General features: G+C 41.8%; 1 protein-coding gene across 1 annotated transcript in view; it reads left to right on the top strand.

Annotated features, from left to right (window-relative positions):
• The window catches only part of LOC117499247 (receptor tyrosine-protein kinase erbB-4-like), a 211,332-nt gene that overhangs the window by 96,944 nt on the left and 95,701 nt on the right, over positions 1 to 18,687 (top strand). The window contains exon 3 of the mRNA XM_034151628.1: positions 12,039 to 12,190. Within this exon, the coding sequence (XP_034007519.1) occupies positions 12,039 to 12,190 (152 nt within the window). The remainder of the gene's footprint in view (positions 1 to 12,038; positions 12,191 to 18,687) is intronic.

Raw genomic sequence — 18,687 nt, 5'->3', positions numbered from 1 at the left:
GTGGCTCAGTGGCTAGTGTGCTGGACTTCAAATCAGGGGATGGCAAGTTCGAGTCCCACTGCAGTCAGCATGTCATTGTGTCCCTGGGCAAGACACTTCACCCCAAATTGCTCCTGTGGGGATTGTCCACAGCAGGGTTTGAACCTGTGACCCCCCGATCCGAACACCAATGCACAACCCACTGCGCCACACCCCCCATATAAAGGATATGAAGTCTTATCAAACTAGCATTTTCACTTTCTGTTTATTTCAATTCATTACTACTCCATGAAAAAAACATCACGCAGTTTCCCTAAACAGGGAGATCACACTCGTCTTGGAAGATTTTAACGGCAAGTTACGTGCAAGGCTTTGCGTGCCATCATTCGGCGTCCATCTTTGGCGACTTTGTAAACAAAACAGTTCCATATTTCGCTCCTGGCCCCGGTATTTCAAGAGCTTTTCGACGGACTGGGAATCAGTTCAAGATGTGTCGGTCTGTTTGATGCCGTTGCCATGTTTTTCTGCCCGTTGTCTCCATTGAATTATTTCGCCTACAGCTACAATCCGTGGTCAAGAGCCAGACTGCAGCTCTGTCTGTTCCAAGCCTTCATCTTATTATTTTAAAGGAGAGAAATGCACCCCCTCCGTATACTCTGATAGAAACAAACAATCTGTGATGTTTAAAGAATCCCAAGAGTCATTTTTCGACTAAATGATGTGATGAACCCGCTGTTTCTCTCCATTTTTTGATATTTCTCTTGGGGTTCAAGTTTTTATAGTGTCTTCAAACAAACTCCTTTTTCCCATCAAAACATCTCTTGTGACTGCCACGAACTGAAGAGACACACTTAGAAATGAAAAGTATTTTATTGACCTTGGAAACACTTGTTGGCAAAGAAGCTAACCAAGGATGTTTAGTACTTTTTTCCCTTGTCATTTGCCATGCAGCAATTTCAATTTCTCTTAGCATTTTCTCATTTAAAAACGTGCGTTTCTCTTATAATGTTGCAGTGGCTTTCTCTCTATATGAATGTGCCCAATGTGGAAACAAACACTTTGGTTTTATAGCCTTTGAATATAACAAAGGTGGATGTTAAGCATTAATCAAACTCCAGTACAGCGGCACTGAAAACATACCAGCATGAGCTTATCCGCTTGAACATATCCCTTTAGGCTCTATGAAGCTCTAATAGCCATGTATTACTACACTATTTTCTGACTAATAGTTCAGTCACCGCCTTTTTATGTAACATCCAATTGAAGAAGTAATGCCATTGATTATTACACGTCGTTGTGCTGATCTTATATGTAGGGATGTAAGAAAATATCAATACGCTTGAGGTATTGTGTAACAAACTAGTGCTAAAATGTAATAGGGACTATAATAAATGCATATAAAGATCCTACAGCTCCAATATGCCTTTAAAATTAACCTTTTTTACTCAGATGGTATTTATACGATGATGTGCTCCCAAATTAGTACTTAAGAAACGCTAAATATCACCTGTTGCCAATTTACTATGTTCGACTTAAATACTTCTTCTGTAAATCTCATATACATTGGGATCCTGAAAGTAGCCATTTCATGTCATAGCTGGCCGATGATGCCTCAACACATGCACAGTGGGAATGGACATGCAACAAACTGCAGATATGAGAACAAGTTGAAAAGTGACACATGGAGTGATAGAAGAGTAGTGTTGAGAAGACATTTTATGACAACGGGGGGAGGACTGAGTCAGGAGAAAAATAGATAAGGAAAGTGAGGTTGGGAAAAATAGGAGGGAAAGAAAGTGGGAAAAAAAATATGACAGGAGTGGAATGAGGTGGTGGGGGGGACGGGTGGAAAGGGGGGCTGGAGTACAGATAGATGAATGACATTTTGGATTCTCTCAGCAATAAAGCGTCTCCCTAGACACGGGCTGTCTGGGTTTAGATAGAGGCCGTCACACTGAAGGGCTCATTTGCCTTTCAGTTGCTCATTACATCCAACCCAAACGCATTTCCTCCTCTGAGAGGCCACATCCCCCCCTGCTCCCACTGTGTGTGCGTGTGTGTGCATTTAGGATGTTTGGTTATTTTGTGTGTTTGTTTTCGAGGCAAATGACACTACGGACAGCATATGTGGTACATGGTGCTTCTTGTTGTGTGTGTGTGTGTTTGTGTATTTCAGCATCTCTCAGGCATATTTGCTTCCTTCTGTACACCATTTTAAATCAACTTTCCTGTTTGGGATAACTCAAGTTCAAACATTTTTCAGCACAGGGACAGACCACGTGATTTTTAAAAGGGAAGTCAAGCTAAACACACTCGAACAAGCATACATACGCACGCACACGCACACACACGCACACGCACACACACACACTTCAAACCGAAGGCGTATCCTTCCCCAAAGCTCCGATATTGAAACACACAGGCCTGAATGTTCTCGAACCTTCCGTCATAATGATCTCTCCCATATGGTTCATACTAATATTCAGCTCTGAGCCAACTCGCTGGAGCTCACACACACACACACACACACACACACACACACACACACACACACACACACACACACACACACACACACACACACACACACACACACACACACACACACACACACATTGACACACATAACATACACATGATCACAGGCAGCCCTTCTGTGCTACATTAACTACAAAGCTCATTTCCCCACAAAGAGAAGCCACCGGCTGAACATTGGCTAGGACGAGTCATTAAACTTGTGTCAGATGCACACACACACACGCACACACACACACACACACACACACACACACACACATCTGTTATACAAATGACTCCCCCCCCCCCCCCCCCGCAAACTCCCCCCAGCACCCCCGCCCACCTGTGTCAGTGTAGCAGGTGATATCCCAGCGCCCGCTGAGAAATGATTGCCCTTCTGATGGAGGAGGGCCAGTGTTTGTGTGTGTGTTGTACACGTGGATGTGCATGTGTCTTGACAGTTGTGCCTCTCCTGCTGTGTGTGTGTGTGTGTGTGTGTGTGTGTGTGTGTGTGTGTGTGTGTGTGTGTGTGTGTGTGTGTGTGTGTGTGTGTGTGTGTGTGTGTGTGTGTGTGTGTGTGTGTGTGTGTGTGTGTGTGTGTGTGTGTGTGTGTGTGTGTGTGTGTGTGTGTGTGTGTGTGTGTGTGTGTGTGTGTGTGTGTGTGTGTGTGTGTGTGTGTGTGTGTGTGTGTGTGTGTGTTGCAGACATATATGGAATTATAATCAATGGTGAATGCCACGTAGGGCTGCACGTTTATGGCCATATGACGATTATTGAGCTCAAGATTATTTATTGATTTTAAGGACAAGTTTTATTTTTCATCATTCATCATATTTATCACATTTTAATCAAGAGACCACTGCCTTCAAATGTCTATAATTCTGCTAAATATTTTTGCATGGAAATATAACTTCCTCTTCACCTGAATTCAGTGCATTTGAATTTTCCCCATCTGCTTTTGGTTGTCCTATGTAGCAGTCAAACATGGTAATTAGCTGTGGTAAGCCCAAATCATGATATTTTCTGATTAACTGTGAATTTGCATCGGAGTGAGAAGAGAAAAAAGGGAGTTGTTTGAAGATGAAGGAAGAAAGAGTTGAGGAAAATGACAAAATGACAGGTTAAAGGAGGAAAAGACACTCAAAGCTACAAAAAAAATCAGGGAAGGACAAAATGCTATAGGGGGTCGGTTAGTGAGCATGAAGGGGAGGAAACCCTGCTGAGATATGATTGGTGGCTCCGGACCCCCGCTGGCCCCCGGACCGGACAATTTGAAGTTAAACTCGCAGGAAAGTGGGGGCGCCGTAATAAGCAAAAAATAGAAAAATGGCTTTTATATGTTAGCCTTGTTTCTGTCTGAATGGACTCTGTAGCACATGTTGCGTTCCTCCTTCCAATGTCCATTGTATATTTGACTGTTTTAAAGTAACTAAGACACTGAAAAACACACAAAAAGGACTGTTGCCAAGTTGAACTCATCACAAATTCATTGAGTAGAAAAAGTAAGTAAAAGTTTGCCGGGATTAACATAGTGTCTCATCAGGCAGCACCTTCCGAGATAAGGATGTGGAGCTGATTAGGAATAGATTAACCTAGTTCCTCAAAAAGTCACGGGTACTTCAGAAATTCCTGATTTTAAAACAACTGAACTCGGTCTATACTTTTTTCCATTTACAATCGTCCCAAATTGTTTCCCAAGGGGTCACGCCGGCCCTTTAAATGTGTTGGAAGACTTCGTTATATCGCACAAATGTATTAAAATGAACTGAAAAGCGGAGGCACATCAAACATCTGAGATAGAATGTAAAAGTATTTCCATTCTATTAACCACATGGCAACCTACTAGCCTGTACAAAAAAGTTTAATTTGTACTATCAGAAATGTTGTAGGAGTAGGGGATTCCTTTCTTTTTAACAGTTGGGATGAAACTTAATTTCACATACAGTAAGTCGATGTTCTAGCTGAGCCTTTAAGCTCCATAGCTGCTTCGTCAGCCCCACCTCAGGACTGTGATGATGATGATGGCGGTGTTGGTGGAGCAGGATGAAGGTTCAGTAATAACCGTTCGTCACTGATGTGGTCCAGGCTCCAGGGCTGTTTGAAGCCAAGCCAGGAGTGTGTGTGTGTGTGTGTTGTGTTGTGTGTGTGTGTGTGTGAGATGAAGGAATGGTGTTTTTTCTTGGATGGAGGTGCAGCAAACCCAGGTGGTGATATCAGTCAGAAGTCAGAAACATGTCTTTCAATCATTGCTTTATATCGAACTCTATTGATCTGACAGACCTGAAGCAGTAAGAAGATAGGTTCACAAAAGATCACAAGTGTTCCAATGCCCTGCACTCTCATGTAGCGTTTGACCTGGCTTCGTCCACTAATCGCCCCCTACTTTGCCCCTCTAAAACGGCAAACAGCTGACAGCACGTGTTGTGTTCTCCACCAGCGCATCTTGAACGTGTGGAGAACACTCTTACTTTTACAAGAGTTCTAGAACGAGCTCCAATTGAATGTTTCCATCTGAAATGAATAGCTTCAAACTTAAGCACTGTTCGACAGGTGGATACTCAGTTTGTGTATTAAACAGGCTTTAAATGGGACTAACTGAGCTGAAGGCAGTTTTTATTAAACAGCCTAGTGGAAATAACAACTATGCGCTGAATAGAGCCGTGACCTTGCGGCAGAGCTTTGAACCTGCTCTCTTTTACTCATGTCATGTTCATCTCTTTATGCTGACCCCTGCAGTTAACGCGCCACCCACTCAGTCACCCATTACGGCTTAAAACCTAAAGGTTACAGCCCTTTTCTCTCTTTCTCTAAATATATATCCTCTTTGCCCCGGCTTTAACTAGCTCCATTTTCTAACAGAAATGAAAGGAGAAAGACAGAAGATATCTTTTTTGCACATGATTGTATTGGAGGTTATTTACATCTCATCAAATGTCGCATTACATCCAATTGTTGAAGAGGTTATGTTTGTGTCTTAGTATTTCCATAAGACTATATAAACATTCTTTTTGCTTGTTTTGACATGCTCTATGCTACCTAAGCTAAACAGTTATTCAAATCTAAGGAGATAAGTCCCTATATATTACATATATACTTTATTTCTTGTGCCGAAGTCCACCTGCTGTTCCTGGACTGCATTGTCGTTATTCACCAAGGAAGCAGGGATTCACAGGCATGTATGTGTTACGTCTGCAAAATGGGAAAAAAAAGCGTCAAAAGACAAGACCAGACAAGCAAACTGATAGAAAAATGAGACAATTTGGAGGACATGATGAGTGTGGAAGCAGAGAGAATAAAATCGGAAGAAGAAGCAGCAACGTGAGAGAAGAGATGTAGTGAGAAATAAGAACGGGCACGGCTCAATATGTCAGCGAGAAGACGAGGGGAGGTAACTGTCTGTCTTTGTCTCTCACACCATGGATGGATCAGGCTCTGTGGAAACATGCCCACACACATCTCTCTGAAAGAGGAGACAGAGGATGCTCCCTCATTGTTACTCAACTCTGTTCCAGGAAGAATGGTGTGAGACAGGATTAAGTTGTAATTCAATTTAGGGAGATTAAATTCAGTCAGTTTGGGGCGAGGAAAGAAACTTGAAGGGATGCGCCGGCAGCAAAACTGGGTTACGCAGCTACGACTTATTCTTCAATGCACTCACACAGGCGTATTTACACACAGATGTACCCAGACAAAGACATCAAATGCACCACTGTTTGAAGTGACCGAGAATCAAACGGGGGGAGGGGGGGGGGGGGGGGGGGGGAATCATCCCCGTCTACAGAGACTGCCAACTCAAGTCTTTCCCGTCCTTATTGCTCATTATGTGTTGGTTATAAAGACATGGCTGTCATCAAATTGGATCAGGAAACACAGCGTCTAGTGAAGGCACTGAGGCATTAGAGTCTGCTATCTGCACTGCTGGGCTGCTGCTGAGGGCATGGACCCCCCCCCCCCCAAGAATTGTACAATGCGATAATATTGCCAAGAGCTCGCTTGTTCTTCTCTCTTTTCGATTGTTCTCCTTTTGTCTGTTGGCTGCTCTGTTCGTCCCTTCTGTTCATCTCCCTGCCTCTGTGACCATTTGTCTTTTCAGTTTTGACCATCTTTCTCTTTCACAAGCCACCGGAGGATTCAAAACCGAAATCGATGCGGCAAAATTACAATTATTTTCCTTTTTTGTTGTTGCATGCATTCCACAGGGCCTACATTAGTCATGTCATCTATATGGGAACTCTTGATTTGCCAAACTTGGCGAAAACTCTTGTAAGCACTCTGCCCAACGACATATCTCACCGTTAGACATCAATGCCTAACCTTCATCATTCAAGTTCAATGTATAAACGGAACCATTTGAAGTAAATACCTAACCTTTACCTTTGGCATTCCTGAGACATGAAACATTTGTAGCAATTTTCCTCAGTTATAATCAAACTAAATGTGTTTTTGCAGATACTTAATGAACCCTCTTTCTTGTAGTACGTGTTGGAGATGTTTTGGTATGTATGGCTAGGTTTATATGCCACATGGATGATGTACGGGAAGCATAACTGTCAAGAAACCAAGCTTGTATTCTGGCAAAAAGGAAATCCTTTGGTGAAAAGACAGTCTTTTATTCTTTTGTACCGGCCTTTAATATAACTAAAGGTTGGAGGCCAAGTTTCCTTTCCTGTCTCCTCAAAGACTGTAAAGATAGTGCCTTTTGTCCTGATTGGCAGATATCTGCTCCCCCACACCACACACACACACACACACACACACCACACACACACACACACACACACACACACACACACACACACACACACACACACACACACACACACACACACACACACACACACACACACACACACACACACACACACACACACACACACACACACACACTGGAGCTGTCAGCAGTGGACATGGCCCTGTGTCACCCGATGCATTATCGGGGGGAAAAAAGGCAACGGCTCAATACTTACATTGTCCGCCGCCGCCGCCGAGCCCGGGAGAGAGGAGAAAGGAGGGAGGGAGGGAGGGCAGAGATGGAGAAATAAATGGCTGAAGGCAGAGAAAAAGAAATGAAGAAAGGGAGAAAGAGAAAGAGGTAGAGCAGATGGATCCAGACACTTTCAAAATGAGCCCAGAGAAAAGAGCATTTACAGTAGAGCGTGTCGATATGAATGCTAATGCTCCTGGACGTCGCTCCCACTCTACCAAATACACGATTGTGTCTCTCTTTCTATCTCTCATCAATTCTATTTACATTGATAATAACCCTGAATGAGTGCCTCTTTTCTCTATATCTCTCTGTGTGTGTGTGTGTGTGTGTGTGTGTGTGTGTGTGTGTGTGTGTGTGTGTGTGTGTGTGTGGTGTGTGTGTGTGTGTGTGTGTGTGTGTGTGTGTGTGTGTGTGTGTGTTGTGTGTGTGTGTGTGTGTGTGTGTGGTGTGTGTGTGTGTGTGTGTGTGTGTGTGTGTGGTGTGTGTGTGTGTGTGTGTGTGTGTGTGTGTGTGTGTGTGTGTGTGTGTGTGTGTGTGTGTGTGTGTGTGTGTGTGTGTGTGTGTGTGTGGCCGATATTGGCTTTGGAGAGTTGTTTTCTCCTTATTTCTCCCCTCTGATCTTTTATCACCACTCACAGGCATTACACTCTCACACACACACACACACACACACACCCACACACACACACACACACACACACACACACACACACCGCAAGGAGGTTTCAATAACAGATTATTACAGACGCGCGCTAACCTTTCATCACACACGCTAGAAGGAACTCCTCACACACACGTGCATCGATCGGACCAATTTTAGCTCCTTGTAGACTTCCTTTAAGTTTGTAGCCGCTCTTAAATCATTTCATCTAATAATTCATCTGTGTGTGCGGTCAGCAAATCTCATTTATCACCATAGCTCTGGTCCCCTCACTGCCATTGTGTCCCACACAGCAATATGGAGGATCACAGAGGAGAGGAAAGCACACTCATCTTTGCAGAGCCGACGATCTATAAAGCAATATGGGACTTTATGAGCTCTCAATGTTGCTCAATATATGGGCCGGTTCAACTATGCTATAGTTATCTTTCTCTGCATTTGTTCTCTTGTCTTATTTTATTCTAGGAGTTGGATGTGGGAATTGTAAACTTTGGCAGCATGAACAATAGCCATAACTAATATCTTGTATATCTCTTCGTTCTTTTCACGAAACTGTGTCTCGGGGCTTCTTAATATTTAACAAACTATGAATGTGTCATACCCACCTAACCCTAACCCTAACCCTGACGATACGAACCATTTTTACCGAAACAAAACACAAGTCTCACAAGAAGCGTCTAAATGAGCCCTGAGCGAAGAAATGCTAACGCATTTAGCACAGAACCCACGGTATAAATACCCTTATTACTTATCGGATCTGCACAAACAAGATATCGATTAGCAAGCTGAGATTCCACAGATTCTAGAAATATAAGTATCCTCACCGAGTGATCAGAACTCGCGACAGGGGAAACAAACCCAGACACCACGAAGCTTTACGGAGGAAACGCGGAAAAGAGTCTTACCTTTTGCGGTTTCTGATCAAAAGTTGTGTTCAATGGCATTCAAACGAGAAAAACGCTGCTGAAGGTTAATCCATAGGTTAATCCAATGTGTCTGTGTCACTTTGAAATGATTACTGATAATGCATCAGCAATAAGCCTATTTTTCAGTTTTCAGAGCGTAACATAGCTTTCGGTTTGGGCAAACTGCGCGCATTCTATATTGATTCGGACTTTTCTACATCCAACTCGCAGGTTTATCATTGCTTTGAGAAAAAAGAGAAAAAAATATCCACAGGCTACACGTTTGAAACCAGTGTACTTTGGGCAACATCGTATGACATAGTGTTAAGTTCACTTAAAAGGGCTCTATTTAGCTATTTTGCATTGCAGGTTATCATTTCAATGCAGTGCAAAAGTAAATAAAAGGCCGAAAACATATAATACCCTCTAAATGGAATCCAAACATTTTCTGTTAACTATCTTTGAAGCTGAATAGAATCTATAATAATGATAGTTCATTTCAAGCACACACAGCTGCACAAATGGTCCAAACATGTGCAGCGAGCCTTGAGGGTGGAGTAGTTTAACATTGGCGGGGTGAAAAGAAGAAATATCGGAGCTGCCGAAGGATACCCTGGGAAAGAAAGACGTGCCCATGAGCAGTGAGTTGGCAAAGTACATCTCTTCAATGTAATACGAACAAAGAAGAACGCTTCTTCTCTAGCCTCAAAACAAACTCAACTCGTACCAAGTGTTGTTGTTGTTGCTTTTGTAGTTTACACAAACACAATAAATGCAATTATAGTGTCTTTATCCAAAGGAAGACATTGCACCCGTTTGCAAGTATTTTCTTGACTATGGGTGCCCTGTGCTGCCAATAACCTTTATATTTAAAAACATGTTTAAATCATGAAAGTAGCACCCAACAAATGTTGTTTAAATAATCCAGCACCTTGTAATTATTTTCCTTTTGTATTCACTTTTTCTAAGCTGAAATATTCTAATCATATTTCTCTTGTACGTTATCTTAATTCCCTAAAGTTTGAATAAGGTTTGGCTCAGCATGTTAAGCCCGAAGGAATTATTATATTATATCAAAAGAAGGTGAAATGTTGAACCGCTGACAAACTTTAATGAGCAGTTTAATTACATTGAGCCAAACTCCATTCCGGTGCACACAAACCTCCGGTCGTGCCCGCGGTAAGGTGGCGACGGTGCCAGCTGAACGGAGCAGATGGTGGCAAGACGGAGGCAGGGGAGCTTACTGACTGACTGACTGCTGGAGAGCCTGGGGGGGGGGGGAGAGCGCTTGATGGGTGGGAATACCAGGAACTAATTACAGTGGTAGCTGCTGCATTAGTCCGCTGCCATGCATTTACAGAATTCTTGTCTCACGTTTTTGGTAAGATATATTAAGGTCAGGATTCAAAGGTACCATGTTGCTAGAGTTTATTTTTTATACTAGTTTTGTTCAGCCATGAAGAACATTCATTGGCTTTTGTGAATTTCTCAAGCGCAGTTTAACAGTTGCTTTTAAAGAAGGATAACATGTTTTTTTCCAACACTTCTCCAAAAGGCGGTAGTTTTAGTTTACAGATGTCTTTTCACAGCATCAAGACCTGTACTACAATGGGACACATTACAGACTTTCCTCCGCATTTTCTGTTTGTCAGCAGAAATACAAAAAGAACAACGGTCGGTTTTTCATTAAGTCTGGTGGACGAATGAAGCGTGGACCCTGAAGTACCTCATAACATTTTGGGCCCAAATGCAATCAAGGGCTGATAGAAAAATAGTTCTCCCACATTTGAACATTGTGAGCAGTGCATTTGGCCTTGGAGGAGATCTTCCCTCTTGGAGTCGTTTATTCGTCTGTGTTCGATTAGAACATTTACAAGTACATTTCTTCCTAATTGGCTGAAATGACAAGCACAGGTCTGTATACATGTGCTGTAAATCTCATGCCATTAGCATGGATTGGTAAACTCATGTTTGCCTGAGGGTGTTGGAAGCAATATCTGTGTTCCTGTGCTTACATAATTATTGTGGTTGGCTGAAAATCTACAACTTTCTAATTGCCCTTCCTTCCCACACACCAATGGAGCAGTTTGTGCTCTCCATAATATCTTCAAAGTCTTGTAATGTTGTCAGCCGCGTTTAAAGTCTCCGAGTGAAACCCCTCTGTAAAGGTCATCCAATGCAATTTGAATATCTTTGATTAAACGGTGTGCCGGTGCCAGACCCATACTGTAGGTCAGTGCCTCGGAGAAATGATATCCGCCCCTCTCACCCCCCCCCCACTTGTTCCTCCCAAAGTCTCCTCTGTCTGAGCTTCCATCATTGTCAAGGGTCACGTCTGCCCTCCTTTTAGCAATTTACGTAATCTCCCGACCTATTCTTCCTCTACAACCACTTCCTCTGTCCTTCATCTCTTCCCTTTCTGTTTGTCTCTCACGCATGGTTTTCATCCGGAAATCCCTCCCCCCCCCCCCTGCCGGAATCTCTCTCCTTTTGTCTTTTCTTGCCCATTATTCTCCATTCATTATCAGACTGATTCTAACATTTCTTCGAGACTCTGCTCTACAGTAGTCATTGAAGCATGCATGTACAGTCTGGTGTTATATCTCTGTAAGTGGAGTCAAGGAAAATGAGTTTTCGAGGGAAAAGAGATGTATTCTTGTCAAATGTACCACTTAGAAATAATGTAATTAAACTAAAAAGAAAGCCATACTTTATTAATCCCTGAGGGGAGATTAAGTTATTCACACTACACACATAGGGCAAAATACACACTTGACCACATGCACAATTCTCACAATCCTAAACATACACCAATCCACACTTTGGTCTGATTGGGACTTGAACCGGCGGCCGTTTACATCTCAAGCCAACTCCCTTCAGACTGATTTACCGTCTACATTTTTGTATTCCCTTTTCTGACAATTTGTTGTTTTTAGCCAAACGTTTGCGTGCTAAATTGACGTCATTTTATTTCTGTCTCCCATTCCAGTTTGTCCCGGCACTGAGAACAAGCTGAGTACTCTGTCGGACCTGGACCTGCAGTACCGCACCCTGAAGAAGCTCTACGAGAACTGTGAGGTGGTCATGGGCAACTTGGAGATCACCAGCATCGATCGGAACCGCAACCTCTCCTTCCTCAAGGTAAGAACATCCAACCCACGACTGCATGATGTAACTTTATGGGTGGATAGAGGCAAAGAAAGAATGCTTCGACACTGTGGAGAGGACTAATACTGGATTTCAGGACCATGGACAGAGACAGACAGAAAGATGAGTGTTTGAGTGGGAAACTGTGGTATTTCAGCACCATGGACAGAGACACAGAGAGAAACAGTCGTAAGCACAAGAGGGGTGCAACCAAATCATGCTGTTACTGGTGGAAAGGTTTGTTAAAAGCCCTGTATTGATGGTGACATATCAATATCTAATTTTAATGTGATATAAAATAATTTATTCATCTTAAAATAAGGACTTAATTTGTATTAGAATATCTTAAATCAATCTGTCAAAAGCTTTTGAAAACAATCTATTTGCATAATTAACTTTTGTATACATTTTTGATTTATTTTACATATTGCACATTTTTACTATTTGTATTCCACTTATTCATTTATGTATTTATTTATTCAAACATTAAGCAACTCATTAATATGATTCCCTGGGATTCCTGGGATGAATTATTAAGTATTCTGATTCAGATGATTGTGATTACTTACAAAAAAGTTAGATAAGTCTTTGAAGAGCCAAAAGTCGGACATTTTCACATTTGCATTCACGGCATGGTTGTTCGATGTTGTCTTTGCAGTGTGTTACAAAATGTAACCGGCCTGTGATGTGTTTAGAATTCAGATCGCTCTTGAATATTAATTGTAGCTGTTTGCCCGCACATTGCAACACTATACAGTACAAGAGCGCTAATGATAAGAGGTATATAGGATTGACTGTGGGAGGAAATGTGTGTGAGGCAAATGAGCAGCACTCTGAATGTAAAGTACCATCAGCAGTCCTCTGGAACGCACTGCTCTCCCAGGTCTGTGTGTGTGTGTGTGTGTGTGTGTGTGTGTGTGTCATCAGGACAGAATGCACTTGTGCCGTGTGTATACTGTACGTTCCACCAGGCATCCCCCCCCCCCCTCCCCTTTGCTGTTTAATGAAGTGAGGTGCAGTCTAATTACTGGGCCAGTGCTATCAAATGAATACCATAAACAGTCCCATTAGGCCTAGCATCATTAGGGAAACAATTAGGCATCTGGGGGATTGGTAAGTGGATGAGAGGGGGGTCAGGATTCAGGATAATAGGTTGCCATGGAAACTTTGAAGCAATATCGCTATTGGTTGCGAGAAATCAGAGAGACTCCGCCCTCATTCTTAAGACGTACACGGTATGGTCACGGACAACACCTTTTATGTTTTTGTTTTTTGTATTAATTTAAGTGTAGTAAGTTAGAACGTTTTGGAAGATAGACATAATGGTGACTGAAGGTGCTTAAATATTCATTTATTTATATGAATTACGTTGGATCCTTGAATTTTAGGAGATGAAGCCTGGAAAGTATTTAAAAAGTCCTTGAATTAAGGGCCAAACAAATTGTAAACATCTTTTACATTATGAAACAATTGTAATTGAATAAAGAAGTGTGTTTTCTTAAGTCTTAAATACTTGGACAGAATTGTACCTGGAAGGTCTTTGAAAGGTCCTTGACTTTGATGGTTGTAGAAACCCTGATTTTACTATATGAACAGTTGAAAACAACGACTTAAAATGACATAAAGATCCTTTCACAAGTCACTCTTATTTACAACTCCTCAGCTTTGATGATGTTATTTTTTTGTTCATTCTGCAATTCTGACTCGCATTATCTGCACCTGGGCTCATATTTGCTAGTTCAAAGTTCAAAGACGGCAGAAACATCACGCAGACTCACACACTGTGTGCTGCAGGCTGTGCATAGAGAGTTAGTGCACTTTACACCATCAGCCTGGGAGGTATGCACCGTTTGGACACTGTGGACAGAGTGAGGAAATGAGGGAGGAGGGAGCATAGCGCTCGAGGGGCTGTTGCTTTTATGACCTGGGAAAACAGCTGCTGTGCTAAAATGACAATGTTTAGCCACTGTGCCGTGGGGGGGTGTGTGTCTGCGTCTGCATATATATGTGTGTGTAAGAGGAGAGGAGTTGAGAGCAGGGACATGCTTGGTGTTTTTGTGCCTGCTGAGATGCTGACAGATAGACGGATGAGATGGATCTGCAGCCTCCAGATTTCTTCCAAAGCTGATTTCCCCTTCATTCTCCACTAGTGGACATAGAGAGAGTGCAAGAGAAGAAAAGCGCGATAACGTTAGTTTTATATCCAAGTCTGTATCACATCAGGGTCAATTTATATTCTCGTTTTATCCGGCATTAGGTCACTATTAATCATAGAGCACTTTCAAATGCAGCATCTAAGGCTTGCATTATTTATACTGACCTGGGTTGAACTCCTACAGTGCTGTGATCGAGCAAAAGAAAAGAGTGTTTTATGCAGTTTGACCCCCGTTCACACACTCTCTTATGAGTGTGGCTTTAGTCCAGTTTGATGCCAAATCTGTTGAATTACAGTACACATAGGTCAGAGGTGGGGATGGTTGTCGTGAGGATTAGTTTCTTTCTGGGAATTGATTTTGTATCATTATTAACTTTAGGAGATTTAGGAGTTAAATATTTACAATGTTCCCTGTGGTAGTATTTGTGCACAGTTATACATGACAATACACCATACAAGCACCAATACAACAACCTGTACCATCAAACCGTATCACTACTAAAGCTTTTAAAAGAGATATCCCCTTGCCAGATGAATACCTGGTTTTTGTACCCATCTGTAGTCATGGACTCTTTTTCAATCTCCATTCGACCCAGGGATTGAAAAGCATCCAAATTAGTTTTTTTTAAAACTGCTCAGAGCTCTTCAGAAGCGCTTTTGTTTCAGAGACAGATTACTTTGTGAACACAGGTGTGTGAAGGGCATCACCCTCTCCGTGTTCTCTTCTGGCCCGCCGTCTCTCTGCCTGTCACTCACGCTGACCCATTTCCCCAGAAGAGAAGCAGGGGAGCCGTGCCAAGTGGCCTCGCGGTGGCCCACACGCAGCTAATGATGTCACCTAGGCCAAAGGACTCTTCATTAAAGCCGGATCAATCTGGCGGCTCGCGCTGCCCTAGGATAGGGCGCCGTGCCAGGGCTGCAGCTGAGAGGAGACAGGAAGTGTCCGGAAACGCATGCTTGTGTTTAAAGTTGTGGACAAGCCATAAAGAGAGATGGATGTCCCTCAGTTGTATACTCTGTGTTATACATGTAGACAGAGACTCTCTTTGCAGAGCTTATCTCTGGCAAACACCAGCGGAAAGTAATGAAGAAAAACAGCTTTCTTTTTCAATGGTAACATACAGAAATGTCAGCACAGCCAAGGCAACAGAGGGGAACATAAAACAGGATGAGAGAAGAGACTCCGAAAGGATTCCCGTTCTCCTCGGGCTGTGTTTCAGCTGCAAAATGAAAGTGTTTCTGCACCTCAGCGATTTTCAAAGCGTGCACCCTCAGAAATGTATTGTGGAGGCGTGCGTTGTTCTGCTCCGCTGCCTCATATGCTTAGCAAGCTACCAGTGTGTGCTCTGTGCAGTCACTTGTAGCGTGCTGCTGTGTAGATGTAGAGTATTGGGGGGGAAAAACAGTCCAGGGGGAGGTCTTTAAATCCATTTTATTTGTCAGTGCAAACCGAATATTTATTTGATATAAAAGTGTTAACTGATGCTTATAGTTATAGTAAGGAATTACATTTAATTATCTTAAAATAAGGACTTAATTAGTAGTTAAATATCTTAAATCAATCTTTCAAAAGCCTTAACAATTCTAAATTATGTAAAGTATGATTTTAAATGTACATTTTTAATGACAATGCAAAAGAAAAATGTAAGATCTATATATTTTGAATTTACCAATTTTCTCTTGCACTAATATCACGCATCTCCATATAACAGAAAATCTGCATTTTCTTTTGTTTGAATATACATTAAATCTGAGTGGCTTAGAAAAAGGTTAGATACTTAAGCTATTGAAACCATCAAATAAAGCATTATCAATATTTAAGAGGCTAAAAAGAGCATCATCTGTTATTATTACATACAAAATTACATTCTAAGTCGATAATTTTTCTGTTGCTTATCTATTCGTGTTGAAATGAGTTAAAAAACCAGTGCACAGGAAACACTTACAGAGTAAAATGGTCGCTTATCTGAGGTTGGTTATGTTCATTTATCATGACAACTTCTCCTACTTTACACCAATTTGACTCGACTACATATTGCCGTCTCTTCTCCCTTGTATGTCCTTGAGATCAGTGTGTCAGTCACAGATTAGGGCTTCTCTGTGTGTCATTTCTCAGCTCTCATCCGATCGCTCCTCAAACCGACTGAGAGGGACTATGTGCTATTCATTTACCGCGAGGCAGTTATTCAGACTCCACTCTGTCACCCATGTATGTCCTTCAGCTGTGTTTGCCATTCATGATATGGCCCCCATACTTTGTGTGAAGCAATGCTTTTCCAGGTTTGGTGAGGAGGAAGATTAAGGTCCATGTTATTGGTAATGTCTCTGAGGTGGGCTAGGGGAACTAGAGATGACCCCAACCTACAGTGGCGAGCCATATAACAGCCCAATGGCCATATTGATCATGGAGGGTTTGAAACTTTGAGGTCAGTTTTTTTTTATGATTCTTATTTTTGTGGGATTTTCATCAACATATATGTATCAACATACAAATCTGAATCCATCACTGTTTTTTTTTCAAGTTTTTATATTTGCAGAATTAATTCTTACCAACCATCTACGGAAAAAAAATACAAATAATAAAACAAATTATACTACTAATACTATAATAATATTACAAATATACTACTACTAATCATAATAATAAAACAAAAATAATAATTTAAAATAGATAAGATAGATTTTATATTATATGATAACACAAACTTATTATATAATAATAATAATAATAATAATAATAATAATAAGTATTATAATTATTATAATATGCAAAAATGACATCCAAAAATGAGTGAAATATGAAAAACCCTTATGTTTTATGTATTATATATTGCAGCACCTCAACCAATATACTTGTTATTTTGCCTTCCATTGGAGCCAGTTTGAAGGATAACACATCTACATTTGATTTATTTAGCACAGCTCCATCCAATCCTTAAAATACATCAAATCTGTTTCCAGGAAAAAGCAGGATTTTCTCTGAGGGCAAAGAGTAAGTTATTTCTGATTTCCATTCTGGTGCGGAGAGAGGAATCAGGGTGTCCGCGGGGTCTTAAAAAGTATTACATTTGACTTCAGGATTCTTGCATATACCCTGGGAAGACTCCAACTTCCAAATGAGTCCAATACATCCATCTCTGTAATGCTGCCGGCCTTTTAGGGTGAGGAGAGAGCTGTCCCCTCGCCGTGAGAGATGGTATTTACTAAAAGAGAGGACGAGGACAGGCCAGCGAGGAGGTCAAGTGCTCCTCTGCCTCTCTCTTTGTCCCTGCTCTTTATAAATGTTTAACACCATTCTGCCGCGATGGCTTTCAGCGAAAAAAACCAACACCATGATCCCGAGCGGCGGCTGGAGAGGGGCCGGGCCAATCGTACAGTTTCATTAGCCTCTGAACCATCTGAGGAGCTCATAAAAGGTTGGGACGGTCGCCTGTTAGCGCCTTGCCGTGCGCCTGCCAGCGTCTGCATAATTACAGCTTTTAACGGCGGGAAATTAGCACCCTGATCGCTCCAGCCAAGCACCCTGCCAGATCGCTGTGGCACCCACCCCGACGTATCGCATATCCTGCTGATTGTGGGGTAATGGAGGCATCTAAATCCAAGAGAAGACATACAGTACAGCATTTTACTTTTAAAACTATGTCTTATTATACTGTATACTGCCAAAAACAACTAGTTTTTTCTTATGGAGTTTGAAGAAATAGAGGAAAACATTTATTTGACAATTTATTTGACATGATTTGCTGGAAATATCAATTTACAATTGATTTTTGAAGCTTTTGTAGAACATTGACATTTCTTCTAAGTCCCTGATGCAGAGATTTGACAATTTCTTCAGACTTACCGTGTGTGTGTTCATGCGTGCACTGATTCCCCCTCCCTCTCCCCTCAAGCCTTACAGAGGAGACCCAAACAAACAACTGAAAAACATCTTGATTTGTGACAGATGAACATGGACAGATCTGTCATTCCCCCTCTGTGTGTCCTTTTGATTGCCCATCAGTGGCCAGGCCAAACGGATACACACGAGCTATAACGGATAAAAAGGGCTGTGTTTCATCTGTGGTGCTGCTCACACTGCATGCAGTCATCATTTCTGCTCTGCTGCTGCTGCATTGCTTGTTCAGTAGGAAACATAAGGAAGAGGCACAATTCCTACTAAGACATTGAGGAATACATTTAAACATATAAAATGTACAATTGTTTGATTTGGTGTCCTGTAATGCCTTCATATCACCTTATGTTAGCAGCAGCCAAACTGCATTGAAGAAACTCAGATTTTGTACTTCAATCAGCTTTCTCAGCTTTCATACTGGCTTTTATAAGTATTGATTTT

The sequence above is a fragment of the Trematomus bernacchii genome, unplaced genomic scaffold (assembly GCF_902827165.1).
Source record: "Trematomus bernacchii unplaced genomic scaffold, fTreBer1.1, whole genome shotgun sequence".
NCBI classification, from domain to species: Eukaryota; Metazoa; Chordata; class Actinopteri; order Perciformes; family Nototheniidae; genus Trematomus; species Trematomus bernacchii.
This window is presented reverse-complemented; position numbering and strand designations above follow the sequence as displayed.